Source organism: Loxodonta africana, chromosome 22 (assembly GCF_030014295.1).
Source record: "Loxodonta africana isolate mLoxAfr1 chromosome 22, mLoxAfr1.hap2, whole genome shotgun sequence".
Lineage (NCBI taxonomy): Eukaryota > Metazoa > Chordata > Mammalia > Proboscidea > Elephantidae > Loxodonta > Loxodonta africana.
The window spans coordinates 48070618-48090065 of record NC_087363.1 but is presented as its reverse complement, the minus strand read 5'-3'; the positions used below and the strand labels follow the sequence as shown (position 1 = coordinate 48090065).

At 44.4% G+C, this 19448-nt stretch overlaps 1 protein-coding gene across 7 annotated transcripts in view; it reads left to right on the top strand.

Moving 5' to 3' along the window:
• ITPR1 (inositol 1,4,5-trisphosphate receptor type 1) overlaps window positions 1-19448 on the top strand; it is a 385201-nt gene that overhangs the window by 344779 nt on the left and 20974 nt on the right. For all 7 annotated transcript variants that reach the window (XM_064274996.1, XM_064274992.1, XM_064274993.1 and 4 more), the window contains 4 exons: window positions 1787-1879; window positions 2748-2887; window positions 3662-3827; window positions 6801-6961. In XM_064274996.1, the coding sequence (XP_064131066.1) occupies window positions 1787-1879; window positions 2748-2887; window positions 3662-3827; window positions 6801-6961 (560 nt within the window). The remainder of the gene's footprint in view (window positions 1-1786; window positions 1880-2747; window positions 2888-3661; window positions 3828-6800; window positions 6962-19448) is intronic.

Here is a 19448-nt window from a genome sequence, read left to right as displayed (position 1 = left end):
TAGTGGTTAAGAGGGATGGAAATTGGGGGAAAAGGGAGAGTCATTGCTTAGGGGGCACTGAGTTTTCGTTAATGGGATGGAAGAATTTGGAAATGAAGAGTGGTGATGGCAGCACAACGTGGTGACCGTAGTCAATGTTACTGAATTGTACGTGTAAAGAATGTTGAATTGGTATTGTTATGTATATATATTTGTTTTATATATATATATATATATATTACCACATTAAAAAAGTAAAGATACGAGACAAGAAAGAATATTTCCTGATTATAAATGAGCTAAAGAAAATGATAATTTTAGCAATGTAGCTGTCTCCCCAACACCCAGAGAGTGAATTTTGAATTCAGGGCTTCGTTCTTGCTGAACTCAAAGGGTGATGTGGTATAGCAAATGCGAGGAATGAATGTTCAAATTTTACATTTAATTTTTGCACTAAAATCATATTTTAAGCTAGTACACCTTTTTCATAAGGCAGTTTGACATATATATTGAAAGCTACAGGAGTATGCATCCCCTTTGACTTAGTAAATTTACTTCTAGAAATTTATTCTTAGGGGAAAAACCTGCTGACTATTCATGTAGAAACAGCTGTATGTGAAAGAATGTCAGCTGCAGTGTGGAGTTGGAAGAAATCTAGATGCCCAGCGGTAAGGGATTGTTCCTCTAGATCATGGTGTGTCCATAGGGTGGAGTACTCTGCAGATACGGTATCTCTTTATAAACATTCGTGGGGAAAACTAGCCACAATATATAGTGGGAAATTGCAGGAGAGTAGCTATAGTAGATCACATGTATATATATTTTTTAATTTAAAAAGCTCTTATGTGTCTGTTTTATAATTTTTTTGTGATAAAATACATATAACAAAAAAATTGCCATCGTCACCATTTTTAAGTATATAATTCAGTGACAATTCACCATGTTGCACGACCATCACTATTTCCAAAAGTTTCCTCTCACCCAAAAGAGAAACTCAATACCCTTTATTATATGTCATATTATATGTCTTTTAAAATATGGGCAAGTATATCACCAAACCACGAGCAGTGACCATCTCTAGGGTTTGTTTTGTTTTATTTTTTTTACTATGTGCAAGTTGTACAGTCAGCTTCTATTTATATATATAGCAAGAACAGAAGAGCCTTCCAATGGCAAGAATGAAAAAAGATCACATCCTTGAGTGATACCCAAGTGCTCTTTTGCCTCAATTAAAATATTTGGCATTACTTAGTAAAATATTACTGGTTTTTCATCAGGTAGCCAGGCACCTCCAGTCCAGGGAACAAACTGGAGTTGTGACTAATTGAGCCAGGCAGCCTTTGTTTTCTCACTCCCAAATGCTATGTTCTTGGCACATAACTCCAGCCTCCAAGTTGATACTAAATGGCGTTGACTGCCAACCATTTTAGGGTTCTGACCTAAACCAGTTTGGATTTCCACTAATGCTGGCTGATGATTCGCATGCAGACTCCGTATAAATCTTGCTGGAGTCTGTACATTCAGTAGTATTTGTCTAAGAGTTTCAGCTGTTTGTCTTTAAAGTTGGAGAGGTGCTATTTCAGTGCGATATTTCTAGTAAGTCTACAGAAATTGACATTTCTGGCTTTTTTCCCATCCCGATCACCAAACGAAAGTGTAAATTACATCTCTGCTTGGAATTTATAGGCAGGATTGTCGGGTGTTATTTATGTACAGAATTGTTTAATCAGCCGTGAATTGGTGACTTCAAACATTTTAACCATATGCTGCCAGATTATTCATCATAAAATTCCCGTCTGTCTCCCAGAAGCCGGTGAGAGTTTGGCAAGTGAGTTCCTGTACTCGGATGTGTGCAGGGTGGAGTCTGGGGAGAATTGTTCCTCTCCTTCCCCCAGAGAAGGTAGGACCTGGTAGCCCGAAGCCCCACATTCATGTCAGACTCTTCCAGAGGCTTAGATGTTGTTGGAAGCAGATTAAAGCAAATTCTTTGCTCAGAAGTAAGGCCAGGAGCAAAAGCAAAAAGCTGGGAGAGAAGGGGGAGGTGGAGGGAAAAGAGGGCTACATGTGAAGAAAATATCTGCTTAATTGACTCAACCACTGTTTCCTGAGTGCCCACCATTTGCTGGGGGCTCTGCTGTACTCTCAGATACAGTGATCTAGGGGAGGGAGGCAGGTAAACAGGTGATTACTAGAGATTATGCTAAATGCTGGGGATAAGGATGGGATACAGGAGATGGGGACACCCTGATGCCACCGGTTGATGCATTCAGCTGCTAACTGAAAAGATCGAGTCTACCCAGAAGCACCTTGGAAGAAAGGCCTAGTGATTTCCTGAAAAATCGGCCACAGAAAACTCTGTGGAGCATAGTTTTACTCTCACACACATGGGGTCACCAGGAATCAATCAATTCCATAACAACTGGTTTTTAGTGACAAAAAACAAAATGCCCCCAGACAGCGATAGCTTTTGAAAGAAAGTATTTGACTCTTGATTGTTTAATTTTATTTTTTATCATTCCTGTCAGCAGGGGAGATGGCATTCAGGAACCAAAAAAAAACAAACCAACTACCGTTGAGTCAATTCCGACTCATAGCGACCCTATAGGACAGAGTAGAACTGCCCCCTAGAGTTTCCAAGGAGTGCCTGGTGAATTCGAACGGCCGACGTTTTGGTTAGCAGCCCTAGCTCTTAACCGCTATGCCACCAGGGTTTCTGGTACCTCTCTTCCCTCCCGTCTTCAATCTGCTTTTCCCTGCTGTGTGCGTAGAGCTGGTCCCTGCGGAAGAACTGGAGCAAGATAAGGAGCATACATGTGAGACGCTGCTGATGTGTATTGTTACTGTCCTGAGTCACGGGCTGCGAAGCGGGGGCGGAGTAGGAGATGTGCTCAGAAAGCCTTCCAAAGAGGTAAATGAATCCTGAGGGGAAGGAAGAGCAGAGCCGGTGGGCGGGGGTGGGTGGTGAGTGCACAAAGCAGTGGGATTAAGTGTAAACTGAAGAAGCAAAGGAAGAGCTGGGAGTAGTAATGAGTGGATGTGCAGACTAGATATTTAAGGCTCCTTTCATCTCCACTTGTCATGCTAAAGCAGCGCAGCAAAATCAGCTGCGAGGAAAGGGACCATTCAGTGTAGTCAAGTGATTGTTTCCTTCAGGGTTAGGGCTGGCCAGCCTGTGTATAATTTCCAAACATCTTAGATCCCAGGAAGGAGTCCATGGGTGGTGCACAAGGTTAATGCACTTGGCTGCTAACCAAAGGTGGGAGGTTTGAGTCCTCCTAGAGGCACCTCAGAAGAAAGGCCTGGTAATCTACGTGCAAAAAAATCAGACATTGAAAACCCTATGGAGCACAGTTCCCCTCTGGCACACGTGGGGTCGTCATGAGTTGAAATCAGCCCCACAGCAAATGGTTAGATCCCAGGAAGCTACTTCTTCCACATGTCACACAGCACTTGGAGAATTTGCAATTTAGAAACAGGTTACCAAAAGTGATGATGCAGTTGTGGGTTTTCAAGTTTTACACTCCATTTAACTTCTACAGAAGCAGACTGATGGCTTGCTGGAGGGTGGGAGTTTGACACAAGTGTTGAGATGTGTGACTCGCGTGGGTGCTTTCACCACTGAGCTCTGCAAACCAGAGGGACGTGGGGTGACCGGAATGATTCAGACACCTCTCTTTTTCAGGAGCCCCTCTTTGCGGCTAGAGTGATTTATGACCTCTTGTTCTTCTTCATGGTCATCATTATCGTCCTGAATCTAATTTTTGGGGTCATCATTGACACCTTTGCAGACCTGAGAAGTGAGAAGCAGAAGAAGGAAGAAATCTTAAAGACCACGTGCTTTATCTGTGGTGAGTGTTGCTGCCCAGCTTCCGCAAGACAGCGGAGGCCTCACGGAGCAGAGGATGAGCCGGAGGTGCCGAGGACATGCAGCCATGGGGCGTGTGCCTGGGTATTCCAATAGAGGGGGCGCTGGTTCATTCTGGAACATATCCGTCCTTGGCATCAAGAGCGCTGCTGGATTCTGTGCAGGTTGTTTTTAGGCATGAAGTTTGGGGGAGCAGAAATGTGATCACACATTATTTTAAATGAATGCATTTCAGCGTCTTTTTGTTGTTGGGCTGCTTGATCATCCTTGGTCCCGTTCAAGTAAACTGCCAGTGGGAAAGTTACCCAACAGAATAATTGTCCCATTCAAGACCCTTTCATTCAGCTCCAACTCGTGGGATGTCTTCACTGCAGACACATGAAGCTTTAAGTGAAAAAATACACTTTATAGAGTATATGGCAAAAGAGTTCAGAGTTTGGAACCCAGGGAGTCAGACCTGGGTTCTGTTTAAGCTGCTGCCACTCATTAGCCGTGTAAGCTTGGCTTATTCACTTAGCTTCTCTGAACCTTTTTCCTCATCTGTAAAATGGGTACAGTGTTACATACTTCTCTAAGTTACTGTGGTGACTAAGAGAGAGAGTTTATATACTACTGCTAACATAGAACCTGGCACATTGTAGGCACTCAACAATTAGTAGCAAACTGCTACGTGAAAGAGGTGCATGGATTACCAAAGCAATTGTTTTCTATATGGGAAGCTACAGGAAAGTCTAGGTAAATGTAAATTAATCATGTAGGAATCATTTAAGGTTTATTCATTATATGGTTATTTAAATATATATATTTCTTACTGGTACATAATATATAAAATATATATACCCCCCAAAATGAACACTTTTCATTTTATAATTTAAATTCACCGTTTTTTTTCCCCCTTAAAACTTTTTAAAAACTTCTTGTCTTAACATGATTTCAGAGTTACCAAAAAGTCAAAAAAATAGTGCAAGGAATTTCTGCATCTCTTCCACCAGGATTTCACAAAGATTAATACTTTGCCACATTTGCTTTATTCTTTTACACACACACACATGCGTGCGCACACGCACACACACGCGCGCGCACACACACACACACACAGTATTTTTCTGAACGGTTTGAGAGGGTGCCCCTTATCCTAAATATTTCAATCTCAGTTACCTTAAAGCAAGAAGATTCTCTTGTATATCAACAGTATAATTATCAAAATCTGGAAATTAACACTGATACAATCCTATAATCTATAAGTTCACATTCTACCCCTTTTCCCAGTAATGTCCTTTATAGCAAATGAAAACCCCAGGTCATTGTTGCCTTTAGTTGTCATGCCTCTCTAGCCTCTTTTGACGTTTTTGAAGAAAATAGGTCAGTTATTTTGTAGAATGTCGCTTGATTTTAGTTTGTCTGATGTCTCCTCATGCCAAGATTGAGGTTATGCATTTTTAACAGGCGTATGAAAGACACCTTGTTTGTTCTTCTCAGTGCATGATATCAGGAGGCACAAGGTGCCAGTCCACCTCACCACTGGTGGTAGTAACTTCGATCACCTGGATTAAGGTGGCGATTGCCAGGTTTCCCCACTGTGAGGTTTACTGTTTTCCTCTTTGTAATGAATAACTATCTTACAGGAAGATACTGTGAGATTTTGTAAATATCCTGTTATTCCTCAAACATTCACCCATGAATTTTAACATCCATTGATGATCCTGGCCTGAATCTATTATTACGATGGTTGCCAAATGATGATTTTCTTATTTCCTTATTCTTTCCACATTTGTTAATTGGCTTTCTACTGTAAGAAAGAACTTTTTCTCCTCTCCCATGTGTGTATGTATGTTTGTGTGTATGTATTTATAACAACACGGACTCAATGGGTTATAATTCTTTGCTATGATTATTTACTTATTTATTTTGATGCTCAAATTGCCCCAGCTTTGAAGGACAGCCCTTCAAGCTGGCTGATGTTCTCTTCTCATGTCCCCGTCATTCTTTATATACTTCCTTCCTTTTGTGGTACAAAAAGATGTTCCTGGCTCACCAGCCCTTGAATCAGCTGTGTCTCCAAAGAGCCCTGTACTTTTTAGTAGTGAATGGCATTTAGAAACCACGATTGGAGGGTTAGATGTGCTTATGCCATTGGTGTGCTACTGCTTCCAAGGCTTATTAGATCTAGGGGATACATGTAGGTATATAAGTCTGTGTACATATATATGTGTGTGTGTGTGTGTATATATATATATACACACACACACACACCCCTATATTTCTATATCTCTGTTTATAAACATTTGAAAAAGCATAAGTATATATTGACACCTCTAATTCCATTTTAATATCACAGGGTTTATTCTTTCTCTCTTTCCATAACTCCTGTATTTGAGAGTGAGAAACCTGACTCCCATTACCCTATTCTGTGTTTGTTTATTTGCACAGTCCTAAAACATACAGAAACTAGTTTCAGAATCCTCCACCCAGACCTCTGCAAAATACAGACCTACCAGCTAGAGTTCAGTACTTGCTTACAAGTTCTTTCAGTCCTTATTCTGCCTTCTCAAAGCTTTTTAACATGTCTACATGTTGACATTTACCTGGGAGAAGGGACCTTACTTTCACAGGGTGCCTACTATACATGAGTACTTTACACACATCCCCATCTAACCCCTCAACATCCCGGTAATGTAGGCGGTAATCTTCCCATTCACTGACAAGGCACTTCAGGCATGGAGAGATTAAATAGCAACTGGTCAGTGTCAGAGGTGAGACTCAAACCTGTGTCCGTTGACTTACAGCCTGTGTTTTCCTACCATCATATAAAAGGGAGTACATTTATAAGGCCAACAGAAATCAACTTTTTAGACATGACTGAAATAACAGTCTTCTCTGTCTTGACTGTCCTGTTGTGAATTTTGCTTCGCCATGGCTGCTTAGTTGGGACCGGGGCCTTTCTGTCTCTTTTTAGGCTTGGAGAGAGACAAGTTTGACAACAAGACAGTCACCTTTGAAGAGCACATCAAGGAAGAACACAACATGTGGCACTATCTGTGCTTCATCGTCCTGGTGAAAGTCAAGGACTCCACAGAATACACGGGGCCGGAGAGTTACGTGGCAGAAATGATTAAGGTGAGTGAGGAGGCCTCCTGGGGGCAGGCCAGGCTTGGGGGCTGCATGGCCTAAAGTTACCCAGCAGAAAAGCAGCATCGGATGTTTACTGAGCCCTTACCTTGGATTCACTCTATTCTGAGAGCTTTATATCGGTGATCTTCACAACCACCATGTAGATGGGTATCATCCCGATTTTAAAGATGGAAACACTGAGGCTCAGAGGGATTAGCACCAGGTCACCTAATTGGGACTGGGGTTTTAATCTAGCTCTAACTCCACTTGGCTTTCCAACTCTCTGCTAATCTGCCTCTCTTCTTGATGGTGGGTGCTTTTTTTTTCCTCCTGACATTAGACTTGGTTTCTGTCACTCCATGTAGTTTTGTTTGTTTGTTTGGTCTCAGCTTAGCCTTCTGGAAGATACTTTGCCAATTATCAGGAAGGGATCATATAATGGAGAAATCTGAGTCCCAAATTAACCTTCTTGCGGGTAGGAAGCATGGACTGCCATGTCTCGCGAAGAAGGAAAGCTGCTGTGGGCTTCAGAGAACTCTTATCAGGCAGGGCTTGGTGGAGGTGCCAAGAATGAGCTGTGGGAGTCCCTGAGCCAGCTGCTGTTTCATACCTGTGGCTTCCGAACGTCGTTAAAATGTGCAGGGCTATGTGGTAAAACGAGGAGGCATGAACTGTGAAATCTGGGAACTCTGTGTGAATTACACTGGCTTACTCTGAGGAGAGGGAGGCCATTAGTGACCCTGAAAGATGACACAGTTCGCTGCCTCTGCCTCCAGTTACCAAGGACTCAAGTACTCTGCCCAGTAATGATCTCTCCCAAACGAGCCCTTCTGTGTTTTTTATGCAGATGTGGTTTTAAAATGTTTTCTGGTAAGAAACTTCAAGTCAGGACTGCTCATATGAGTATTGGATAAAGCCAAAGCCTAGATACGGGCAGGCTGTCAGCTTTATTGCTGGCAGGGCAGCCGCCACACGGTGGTATTTCTTGAACACCCATATTACACAGGGCTCACAGGCCTCCTCCTTGGTTCTAGAGGGCTTTCCGGAGATCCTGTGCTGCCTGTTCCCTTGAAGTCTTTAAAGTCTAATTCTGGGCTTCTCAAATTTTAATATATGTATGAATCATCGGGTGATCTTGTTTAAATGCAGATTCTGATTCAGCAATCAGGCAGGACTTGAGATTCTGCATTTCCCACAAGCTTTCAGAGAAGGCCTATACTGTTGGCTCGTGAATCATACTGTTAGAGAAAGTCTAACAGAAGGAATAAAACATAGACTGATATAGGAAATTATCGTCCAGACTGGGTATATGAGTGCTGAGGAGAAATAATCTTAATTTTTTATACAGAATTAGCCCTCTACTGTTTGTACGTGTCTATTATGGTATTTGATCATTATAATTACCCTGAGTGAGAAACAACTACGACACAAATGTCAGTTTGTCATACTGTGGTGGCCTGCATTTTGCTGTGATGCTGGAAGCTATGCCACCAGTATTTCAAATACCAGTAGGGTCACCCACGGTGGACAGGTTTCAGCAGAGCTTCCAGACTAGAACAGACTAGGAAGAAAGACCCTGTGATCTACTGCTGAAAATTAGCCAATGAAAACCTTATGGATCACAGAACATTGCCCACCTCGCTTCCTTTGGACATGTCATCAGGAAGGATCAATCACTGTAGGTGAGGGTATCATATTTGGTGAAGTAGAGGGCCAGTGAAGGTGAGGGAGACTTTTGGTGAGTTGGATTGGCACAGTAGCCACAACAGTGGACTTGAACATTCCGGCAATCGTGAGGATGATGCAGGACCTGGCAATGTTTTGCTGTATTGTACATGGGGCCGCCATGAGTCGCAATTGACTTGATGGCAGCTATCTGTCACAAAGTGGGGAGCCAGTAAAAGAGATCTTTGGGGATGAGGAGAAATGGATGAGGCTCCATGGTAGAGAGAACTTTTCAATAGGGTTTTGAAAGAGATATGGGTAAAGAGACAAGGGTCATAGACTAGCAGAGGGGAAGGGGGAAAATGAACACAGAAAAGGGGGGGAAAAAAAACAGAAGTTCTAGAATGTGGATGACCCTTTTATAGATGAAAGACCGGCTTCTTGTAAAGAAACTTGCTTAGTAGCAGCTCATAAGAAGCTAATCCAAGATCACACCCATGTTGGACTGACTCTCGAAACTGCTCCCCATAATCACGGTGTTGGTAGGAAACTGGGAGGATTCTGGTGGTACTGGGCAAGGTGGGAGCAGGATCTCTTTTAAGGAGATTAGGAATTCCCACAGTAGCCAGTGTAGATTTTCACAGGGCTAGTTTTCCAGTGTCAGAAAATATCAGAGAAGCCTTAACTATCTCCTGTTGTTGTTAGCTGTAGTCAAGTTGGCCCCTGACTCATAATGACCTCATGCACAACAGAACAAACTGCTGCCCGATCCTGCACCGTCCTCGTCATCAGCAGGGGGCCAGACCATTGCGATCCTTTAGGATTTTCATTGGCTGGTTTTTGGAAGTAGATCACCAGGCCTTTCTTCCTAGTCTGTCTTAGCCTGGAGGCTCTGCTGAGGCCTGTTCAGCATCATAGCAACACCCAAGCCTCCACTGACAGACGAGTGGTGGCTGCACATGAGGTGCGTTGGCTGGGGAGTGAACCCGGGACTCGCACGTGAAAGGCAAAAGAATTCTACCACTGAACCATCAAGTCCCTGGATGGTACAGATATTTAACGCACTCAGCTGCTAACTGAAAGGCCGGAAATTTGAGTCTACCCAGGGGCACTTCAGAAGAGAGGCCTGGAAATCTACTTCTGAAAAATCACCCATCAAAAATCCTAGGAGTCACAGTTCTACTCTGACACCCATGGGGTCACCACGAGTCAGATTCGACTGGACAGCCACTGGTTTGGTTTAATTATCCTTTAAAAACCAAAAAAAAAAAAACCATTGCCATTGAGTCAATTCCGACTCATGGTGACCCCATAGGACAGGGTAGGATTGCCCCATAGGGTTTCCAAGACTGTCATCCTTATGGAAGCAGACTGCCACATCTTCTATGGAATGGCTGGTGGGTTCGAAGCACCAACCTTTCAATTCTCAGCCAAGTGCTTAACCACTGCACCACCTGGGCTCCTTAATTATCCTTTGGGAGCCCTCACGCCGTTTCTTTTCTTCCAATTGTCGATACTGCCAGAGGGACAGAGTGCCAAGGGCCACTTTTGAAGTTTTCTGTTAATCACCTTACTTTATGGCCTTTTTGGTTTCTGCCTCAATAATGAAGACTTAAAGGAGCCTTGTGAGCAGTCACCTGCTGAGGATTAAGAGCCAGATACCACCCCTGCAGCCACCTGCCAACCAGCTTGATCAAAGCCCACTGCACTGGCAATGCTTTGAAAAGCCTAGCACCCAGTATGCTTTTTCCCTGTTCACATCATTCTTTGATTGTACAAGAGTTCTTGTCAAAAACCCTAAAAATCCGTCATGTCAAAGAACTCTTAACTCTGAATATCATACTGCTAAGGAACCAAGCTTGTGGACTAAGTGATGGCTCAGGGAAATGTTAGATTCACTAGCTGAAAGGCAGTGTCTCAAGCCACACATGCCTTCGAGCCACATGAATTCCTGCTGAGGACTCCTTACAGAGCATTAGCCAAGGCAGGTCAGGAGCTGCTCGGCTCTATCACTTAGTAGGGGCTGGAACTCCATGGGAACCCAGTACAGTGGAGGAGGTTCCATGCCCACATCATGGATACAACTTAGTCATACTTAGCCACGGCGGAGAGCTGAGGTGGCCCTTAAGCCTTGCTCCTGAGGGAGCAGGCATCCCACCATCACTGCTGAGGCAAAAAGCAAGCTGATCTCTTTGATAAGGCAACCCCCCGTTGCTGACTCCAACTCGTGGCAACCCCATGTGTGTGAGAGTAGAACTGTGCTTCACAGGGTTTTCAATGGCTGGTTTTTTGGAAGTAGGCCTTTCTTCTGTGGCACCTTGGGGTGGACTTGAACCTCCAACCTTTTGGTTAGCAACTGAGTGTTTAACCATTTAAACACCACCCACGTGGTGGTGCCCTGAAAACAACCACTCCTTGGCGATAGGGTGGCATCGGAGATGGCAAATAAGATTTTTATCTCTAAAAACCAACAACACTACCCAAGAATTGGATTTGAAGGGTGAAGATCCAAGGTTTGAGTTTCAGCTTTGCTACCTCCTGTTATTATTGTAAGTTGGTATTGAGTCAGCACCCAACTCATGGCAACCCCACGCACAACAGAACGAAATGCTGCCTGGTCCTGTGCCATCCCTACGATTGGTTGCAGATCAGACCATTGGGATCCATAGGGCTTTTACTGGCTGATTTTTGGAAGTAGATCACCAAGCCTTTCTTCCTAGTCACTCTTAGTCTGGAAGCTCTGCTGAAACCTGTTCAACATCACATTACAGAAGCCTCCCCGACAAATGGGTGGTGGCTGTACCTGAGGGCCATTGCTACCTTCTAGCCATAATGCATTGTTGTGAGTTGCCATCTAGTCTATCCCGGCCCGTGGCGACCCCATGTGTGCAGAGTAGAGCTGCTCCATAGGGTTTTCAAGGCTGTGACCTTTCGGAAGCTGATCTCCAGGACTGTGTTTCAAGGCACCTCTTGGGTGGGTTGAAACTACTAACCTTTTATCTAGTAGTCGAGCATTTAACTGTTACCACCCAGGGACTCCTAGTCACCATATAACCTCAGGCAAATCCCATGACTTCTCTGACCCTGAGTTTCCCATCTGTAAATTATGGTTAAAACCCTAAAAATCCATAGCATCAAAAAACTCTTAACTCTGAATGTCAAATTGCTAAGGAACCAGATGTTTCTGGGCTAAGTGGTCGTTCAGGGAAGTGTTAGATCCACCAGCTCACATGTTTGCTGGATGGTGGAAGTGACGTGAATGGATGAAAAAGCACCTGACAGAACCTGGAACTGGTAGGCGGCCACTGAGGGCGTGAGTGCAGTGAGATGAATGAGTGGACAGCAGAACAACTGAATGAATGAACAGACACCGCCAGGAAGCAGAGGGGCTTCGACTGAACCCGACAGAGGAGCTGACAGGAAGTATGATTTCCTGTTTCCAAGACTGCGTAAGAAGTCTTGGCTGTTGGCGTGCTGTTGCTAAGAAAAATCAGAATGGACATCTTGACTCTGAGAACTTCCTCCCATGGAAGATTCTTATTGCTCTCTCTCTCTTAAATTTTTAATCATTAAATTTCGTTGAATTTGGCCTTGAAGTTGAAGGCAGCACAAGGTTGACATTATCATTCTTTTTCTCAGTTGAATCAGCCAGCAGTACTGTTGACTTCTCCGCTTAACTTTTGCTGCTCAGAATGAGGGCTTAGTTGATTTGGGCAGTGGCCTCTGAATTCTGTGCATTAAAAATAAACCTTAGATTATGCTTGGTTTGCTGGTAGCTTTGTCCCCAAATCATGATCGAAGGTGGCATCATAACTAGCATGGCTATTGTTGTTAGCTGCCATCAAGTTGGCCCCCAACTCGTGGCGCCTCCCATGCACAGTGGAACAAAACACTGCCCAGTCCTACGCCATCACCGTGATCAGTTGTGGATCCCACTGTTGTGATCCATAGGTTTTTGTTGGCTGATTTTCAGAAATAGATCACCAGGCCTTTCTTCCTAGTCTGCCTTAGTCTGGAAACTCTGCTGAACCCTGCTGAGCATCAGAGCGACATGCAAGCCTCCACTGACGGACAGGTGGTAATTGACCATGAGGTGTATTGGCTGGGAATCCAACCCAGGGCCCCTGCAGGAAAGGTGAGGTTTCTGCCACTGAATCACCATAGTGGAGGTCAAGCCTCCTCTGCCGTAACATACAGCACCATTTTGTACTGCAGATGCAGCTTCATATTTGTTAACTTGGGCCCCAGACAGGGCTGTCCTTTCAGACAAATGTGACTTCACACAGCCTCTGGGAATTCAAGGCAAGAAAACCCCTGAGTTTCCCGTGTTGTTGTTATTGTTATTGTTGTTGTTGGCTGCCGTCAAGTCGAGTCTGACTCATGGCGACCCCATGTGTGCGGAATGAAACTGCTGCATAGGGTTTTCAAGGCTGTGACTTTTCAGAAGCAGACCTCCAGGACTGCTTTCCAGGGAACTTCTGGGTAGCTTCAAACCACCAACCTTCCAGCTGGTAGTCGAGTGCTTAACCTAGGCTTCGAACCGGTTCATTCTGGTTCAAACCTCTGCTGAGAATTTTCATTTCCACCCCAGATATACTGACTCAGAATTCTACAGTCTAACCAGATCCCCAGGTGGTTCTTACTGAATCAATCTACATTTTAATAAGATCCTCCAGGTGGTTCTTATGAGATGGAATATATCTGGGATGGAAGTACAGTCTCAGCTAAGAATCACCTGAGGATCTTGTGAAAATGTAGCTCCTGATTCAGTTTATCTCAGCAGAGGTCGAGCAGGAATCAACCACTTTGAAGCCCTGGCTTAACCATTTGCTCCAGTTTTGGTGCTATCATGTAGGGTTTTGAGGATAGCCTTTATAATAAGCCAAATTGTGAAGTACGTCTGAATTTTCGCAATAATTTATGTGCCATACACACTTTTTTGGAATAATTTTAGCATAATTTGGCTTTACTTCAGTGCCAGCTGAAATGAGAGTTTGTGCCAGTCTGCAGATAATGATTTGGCAAGCCGTGCTCTCGGGATGAACTTAACCTGAATGAGTGCTAAATTAGTTATGCGTATCTTAGCCTGAAGGAGTTTAAATATTGCACAATAGGCATGTTGCAGGTAAAAGACCAAATATATGATTCCCAGCAAAGACTCAGCAGCGTGATTTTCTACTACATTCAAGCACAAGAGAAAAGCCAGTCCTCAATTTGATAAGCAGACTAAATTATTCTTGAAAGTTGAGTTTAGAAACTGAGCAGGCATTAAGAAGGAAGATTGGTAAAGACAACCAAACAACTTAAATATAAGACATCAGTTTTGCTAGTTCAAAACAGATTTCACTTCTGTAGCTTAGATTTCTACCTTGGTAATTAATAAAAATCTTATATTTTTGGAGGGGTGTTTCTGAGTCAGTTGCAATTAAACAGAAGGTGATCAGGTAGAAGAATACGGTTCATCTACATTTCAAAATGTCCTGATATCCTCAGCTGCTCTGGCCACTTCTGGTCTCCAGGATAGTATGTTAATTGGCTGCTAAACTGAATGCTGAAATAACTGGGGACAGCCTACCTCCCCAAGATAGCCCAAGTGTCCGGGAACAGATTAAGGCTTTAAGGAGCGGGGGTATGGGCTGTGATGTAGTTTGCCACGGCAAGAGCAAACTGGATAATAACTGTAACTATAACCCCCAATGCCTTCGAGTCGATTCTGACTCATAGTGACCCTATAACTACTAAAACTAGGTGATATTTAATCAGTTTGTACTGAAAAAATGCTTTACAAGCATCATCTCGTTTAACCTTCATAACAGCATGGTAGGTGGCACTATTACCATTTACAGATGGGAAACCTCAAGCGCAGAGAGGTTAAACAGCTTCTCCAGGGTCACACAGCAGGGAAGTGCTAGAGCTAGGAAGTCCAAATCTGCGGAATCAGAACTCAAGCTCTAACTTCTCTTGATGCTCACATTCATATTCAGCTGTGGTTGTATCTGTGTATGCACACAACCCTCAGTGGTAAGAACCTACAGCCCTTGGATGCCTGGCAGCACCATGTTTTCCTAGGTCATCTGCCAGGCTTCCCCCTGTAGTTGTTGTTGTTTGCATCTATCAAGTTGGCACACAACTTATGGCAACTTTGTGCACAGTGGAGCAAAATGCTTCTCAGTCCTGTGCCATTGGTTGCAGATTGAACCATTGTGAGCCATAGCATTTTTATTGACTGATTTTCAGAAGTAGATCACCAGGCCTTTCTTCCTAGTCCATCTTGGTCTGGTAGCTCTGCTGAAACCTGTTGAGCATCATGGCAGCACAAAAACCTCCACTGACAGGTGGGTGGTGGCAGCACCTGAGGTTCACTGGTTGTGAGCTGAGCCTGGGTCTCCCACATAAACAAAAAAACACCAAACCCAGTGCCGTCGAGTCGATTCCGACTCATTGCGACCCTATAGGACAGAGTAGAACTGCCCCATAGAGTTTCCAAGGAGTGCCTAGTGGATTCGAACTGTTGACCCTTTACTTAGTAGCCGTAGCACTTAACCACTACGCCACCAGGGTTTCCAGGCCTCCTGCATAGAAAGTGAAAATGATACACTGACCCACTACTGCTCCTCTTAAATCCTTCTCTGTCTGTGCCCCCATCCCCGACACACACACACTTAGTGGTGCTAGATTAGCCACCTTCAGAAGAGGCAAGGCCTGGAAAAGGCCCCATGGGGGTTGGGAGAAGAGTGGGAAAGAGGATCTCCTAGGTAATGCTGACTGGCTAATGCATAAATCAGCAAGACAGGAGCTTAGTGTGTTGAACGGGTTTTAATTCTCCGCTGCGGCTGCCAGCAGCACTACCAGGCAACCACCTCGAGAACTGCAGGGGGTGTCTAAAATGACGGGAGCCCAGGAAGTCCAAGAGCAGCTTTTACGAAGAGTGTACGTGAAATATATGTTAATTTTGACTTGTTAAAATCTGATAAACTTCGTTGCCCTCACCTAAGCTTGAAACAAGCCCTGGTGGCGCAGTGGTTAAAAGCTTGGCTGCTGACCAAAAGGTCAAAAGTTCGAACCCACCAGTCGCTCTGCAGGAGGAAGACATGGCAGTCTGCTTCCATACAGATTAGATTACAGCCTTGGAAACCCAATGGGGCAGTTCTGCTCTGTCCTGTAGGGTCTCAATGACTCAAAATCGACTCCACGGCAATGGGTTTGTTTTTTTTTTCAGGTTTAAGCTTGAAACAGGGAGTGATGTGTTCTTTGGTGGCTGAGCTTGTGGGGAGAGGGGGTGTCTAACTAAAAAGAGAAGGATAATTCGCCAGAACCACAGCCAGACTTGAGCTTCCACACCCAGGTGACTCATCTGAATGGATCTAACTCCCTAATAATTAAACATTAGAATGTCTGATCCATCATCCTTTAAGCCTGCTGCCGACTTTTTCTCACAGCTGGGCTAGACACGTCTCCCTTTTCCTAACCATTCTGTTTCTCCATCTCTCTCAAACAATATTCCTGTGGAGATTTCCCAGTTTGTTCCATCATATGTTAATTCACTCACAAGGGTATAAAACAAAGGAGTCGTCTTTCAAATCAAAAGTAATATAATTATGGCAGCTCTTAGAATGACACCTACTACCAGTTCCATTCAGAGCCCCTGTGGCCCAGTGGTTAAAAGCGTGGCTGCTAACCAAGAGGTTGACAGTTCAAATCCACCAGCTGCTCCTTGGAAACCCTATGGGGCGGTTCTACTCTATCCTGTAGGATCACTGAGTCAGAATCGACTTGACGGCAACAGGTTTTTTTTTTTTTTTTTAAACCAGTTGCATGGAGTCTATTCCAACTCATGGAGACCCCATGTATGTCAGTGTCGAACTCTGCTCTGTAGGGTTTTCAGTGGCTGATTTTTCAGAAGGAGATCACCAGGACTTTCTAAAGGCACCTCAGAGTAGACGCAAGCCACCAACCTTTCAGTTCCAAATTTCAGGTAGCGGTGGAGTACAAGAGGGGAGAGTCTGGAAACCTGCATTCCTGAAAGTGCTTTGCTGAAAGCCTCTAGTAATTTACATTAAAAAAAAAAAAAAAGCAATGTGAAAGAGAGGCTTTTTGCCTGAAAACATTTCCTGGGCAACTGTTCTCAGCAAATAAATTCTGTTAGATGTTAAGCCCTATTAAACATCTAAGGAGCCTTGGTGGCACAGTGTTTAAAGCAATTGACTGCTAACCAGAAGGTCAGCGGTTCGAAACCACCAGCAGCTCCGTGGGAGGAAGATATGGTGGTCTGCTCCCATAGAGATTTATAGCCTTGGAAACCCAGTGGGGTCGCTATGAGTTGGAATCAACTTGACGGCAGTGGGTTTGCTTTTTGGTTATTAAACATCTACTATGAGGAAACATTGTAAGAAGATGAAAAAGCAACAGAATATATGGCCCTAATCCTTGGTTGTCTGTATTTGATAAGAAGATACAGGAAGCAAGTGCAGTCAGAAAGCAGTGTGTTAAGGACGGCAAAATGGGAACGACATACCTAAGTTCCACTACTAAGTTTGAAAGGGGAACTGGCTAAAGTTTTGCACCCTTTTTGATCCAAGAGCTGCAGACAAGCACTTTCCAGAGCAGGGACAGCTGCTTTCTGCCAGAGCTAGTCCAAGGATCTGAGTGAAAGGGCTATAGGGCATAACTGGGGACAGAAATGGAGACTGGGAGTTACTTGTGGATCATGGTTAGAGAAAGGCTAAACTCTGGAAGTCTGGAAGGAACAGCCACTGCAGTGGTGACATGAATAGGGAAGAGGAGGTGAAAATGGATACAGCTATCACGAGGCATGTCAGTTCAAGGAAAATAGGACTCAGGAGTCATTGACAGGTGGGAGGAGTCCCTGGGTAGTGCAAACCATTAACGTGCTCAACTGTTAATGGAAAGGTTGGAGGTTCAAGTTTACCAAAAGGCACCTGGAAGAAAGACCTGCACGTCTACTTCCGAAAAATCTAACACACATGGGGTCACTGTGAGCTGGAGTCGACTAGATGGCAACTGTTATTTCCTGGTGACAGGAAAAAGGAGGGAGTGCATACTCCACAGGGCGTGAGTGTCACCGTCCCCGGACATCTCTACCCAAGCTTTCACCTCATCTGCGCTTCATTCACTTGGTCGGAGGTGAGCAGAGGAGGCCTGGCTGTGGAAGAAGTAACCGAGAAACCCTCTGCTTCTGTGCAGATGTATGGTGACGGGTTCAAACTTTTACTCCGGAATTCCAGTGAGAATGCTTGGAGGCAGGGAGTGCCTTAATAAACCCCTGGGACGTGGATATTTCAGGCAGGAGTGCTTCATCGACAGCTTTCGTGCCTACCCTGGGAGGCCATGAGCATTGGTTAAAATGCTACCTGTGCCCCAAAAGCCCTCACCCATGTGTAAGGATACAGCTTTTGCTGCCTTCTGAATATGATCCCCAGAATGTCTCCTGCAGTTAGCTGACACCACGGACGGAGATCAAGAATATGCGAGTAAGGGAGAAGTGGAGAGGGACTTGGCACTTGCTTCTTGGTGGCTGGAAACAGTGTGTCAGCATCATCGGATTCACCACCCAGCCAGCAGGCGTACTCCCGCCCCACCCTCACCACTGGAGCCTGGGTTCCTGTCAGTAGCAGCTGCACAAGGTGGTTGCTCAGCTTAGGTTTCCCCACCCAGGCTTATAACACATTTTGCCCTCTTGTCTAGAGAGTATGAAGTCACCCCTCATCCTACTGCATGCTTCACAGGTGGCTTCCTTTGTATTATCAAGTAGTTGGCACTTGGACTCCAGATCTGCACTGACCTCCCCCCGTCTCTTCTGCATTTCCCACATTCTGACTTTCATGGAGGCTATGCCGGTCGTTCATTGTAACAGTGGGTTAACCAGTACCAATTGCCATCAAGCCAACTCCAAGTCATGGTGACCCTGTGTGTGTCAGAGTAGAACTGTGCTCCACAGGGTTTCCAGTGGCTAATTTTTTGGAAGTAGGTCACCAAGCCTTTCTTCCAAGGCACCTCTGGGTGGACTCAAACCTCTAACCTTTCAGCTAGTAGCTGAGCGCGTTAACTGTTAAGCAGAGCTATAATCTGCCTTCAAGGGATTTATATGCTAAGACAGCGCAGGGACTCGGGTATACACAAGAATAGGGTCCATGGTCCATAAGTCTGTGCAGAATATCGAAGTTATACACAGTAATTGTTAGATCAGTAATTGAAGATTGGTTTCATGACTTATGATATTCTTCTTCTCATTGGATTAGCCAATACATGTATAAAATATTTGCATATTCTCCACGACTCACTAGATTTGATGAGCCTGGAAAATGCCATTTTGTCCCTCTATACCTTGAGCCACCCTTTTGCTCCTCACCAGAAACCCACTGGGCTGCCACTTGCCTCTTAAATTCGAGACACCTTGGCAACATTTGTAACTCCTTACCTTCACTTCTGTTTACTCTAAGTATTGACTTTGTCTGATAGAGCTAGAGTGTAGTATCATACCACCAGCTGTTTGTCATACTGTGGTGGCTTACATGTTCTCTGGTGCTGGCAACTATGCCATGGGTATTTCTAATACTATCCAGGTGGACAAGTTTCAGTGGAGCTTCTAGACTAAGACAGACTAGGAAGGAAGGCCTGGCCATCTACTTCCAAAAATTAACTGATGAAAACCCCATGGATCACAACAGAATATTGTCTGTTATAGATGAGCCCCCTGGGTTGGAAGGTACTCAGAATACCTAGTGGCTGCAATAATGGACTTGAGCATACCAACAGTCGTGAAGATGGCACAGGACCAGGCAACATTTCTGTTCTGTTGTACATCAGG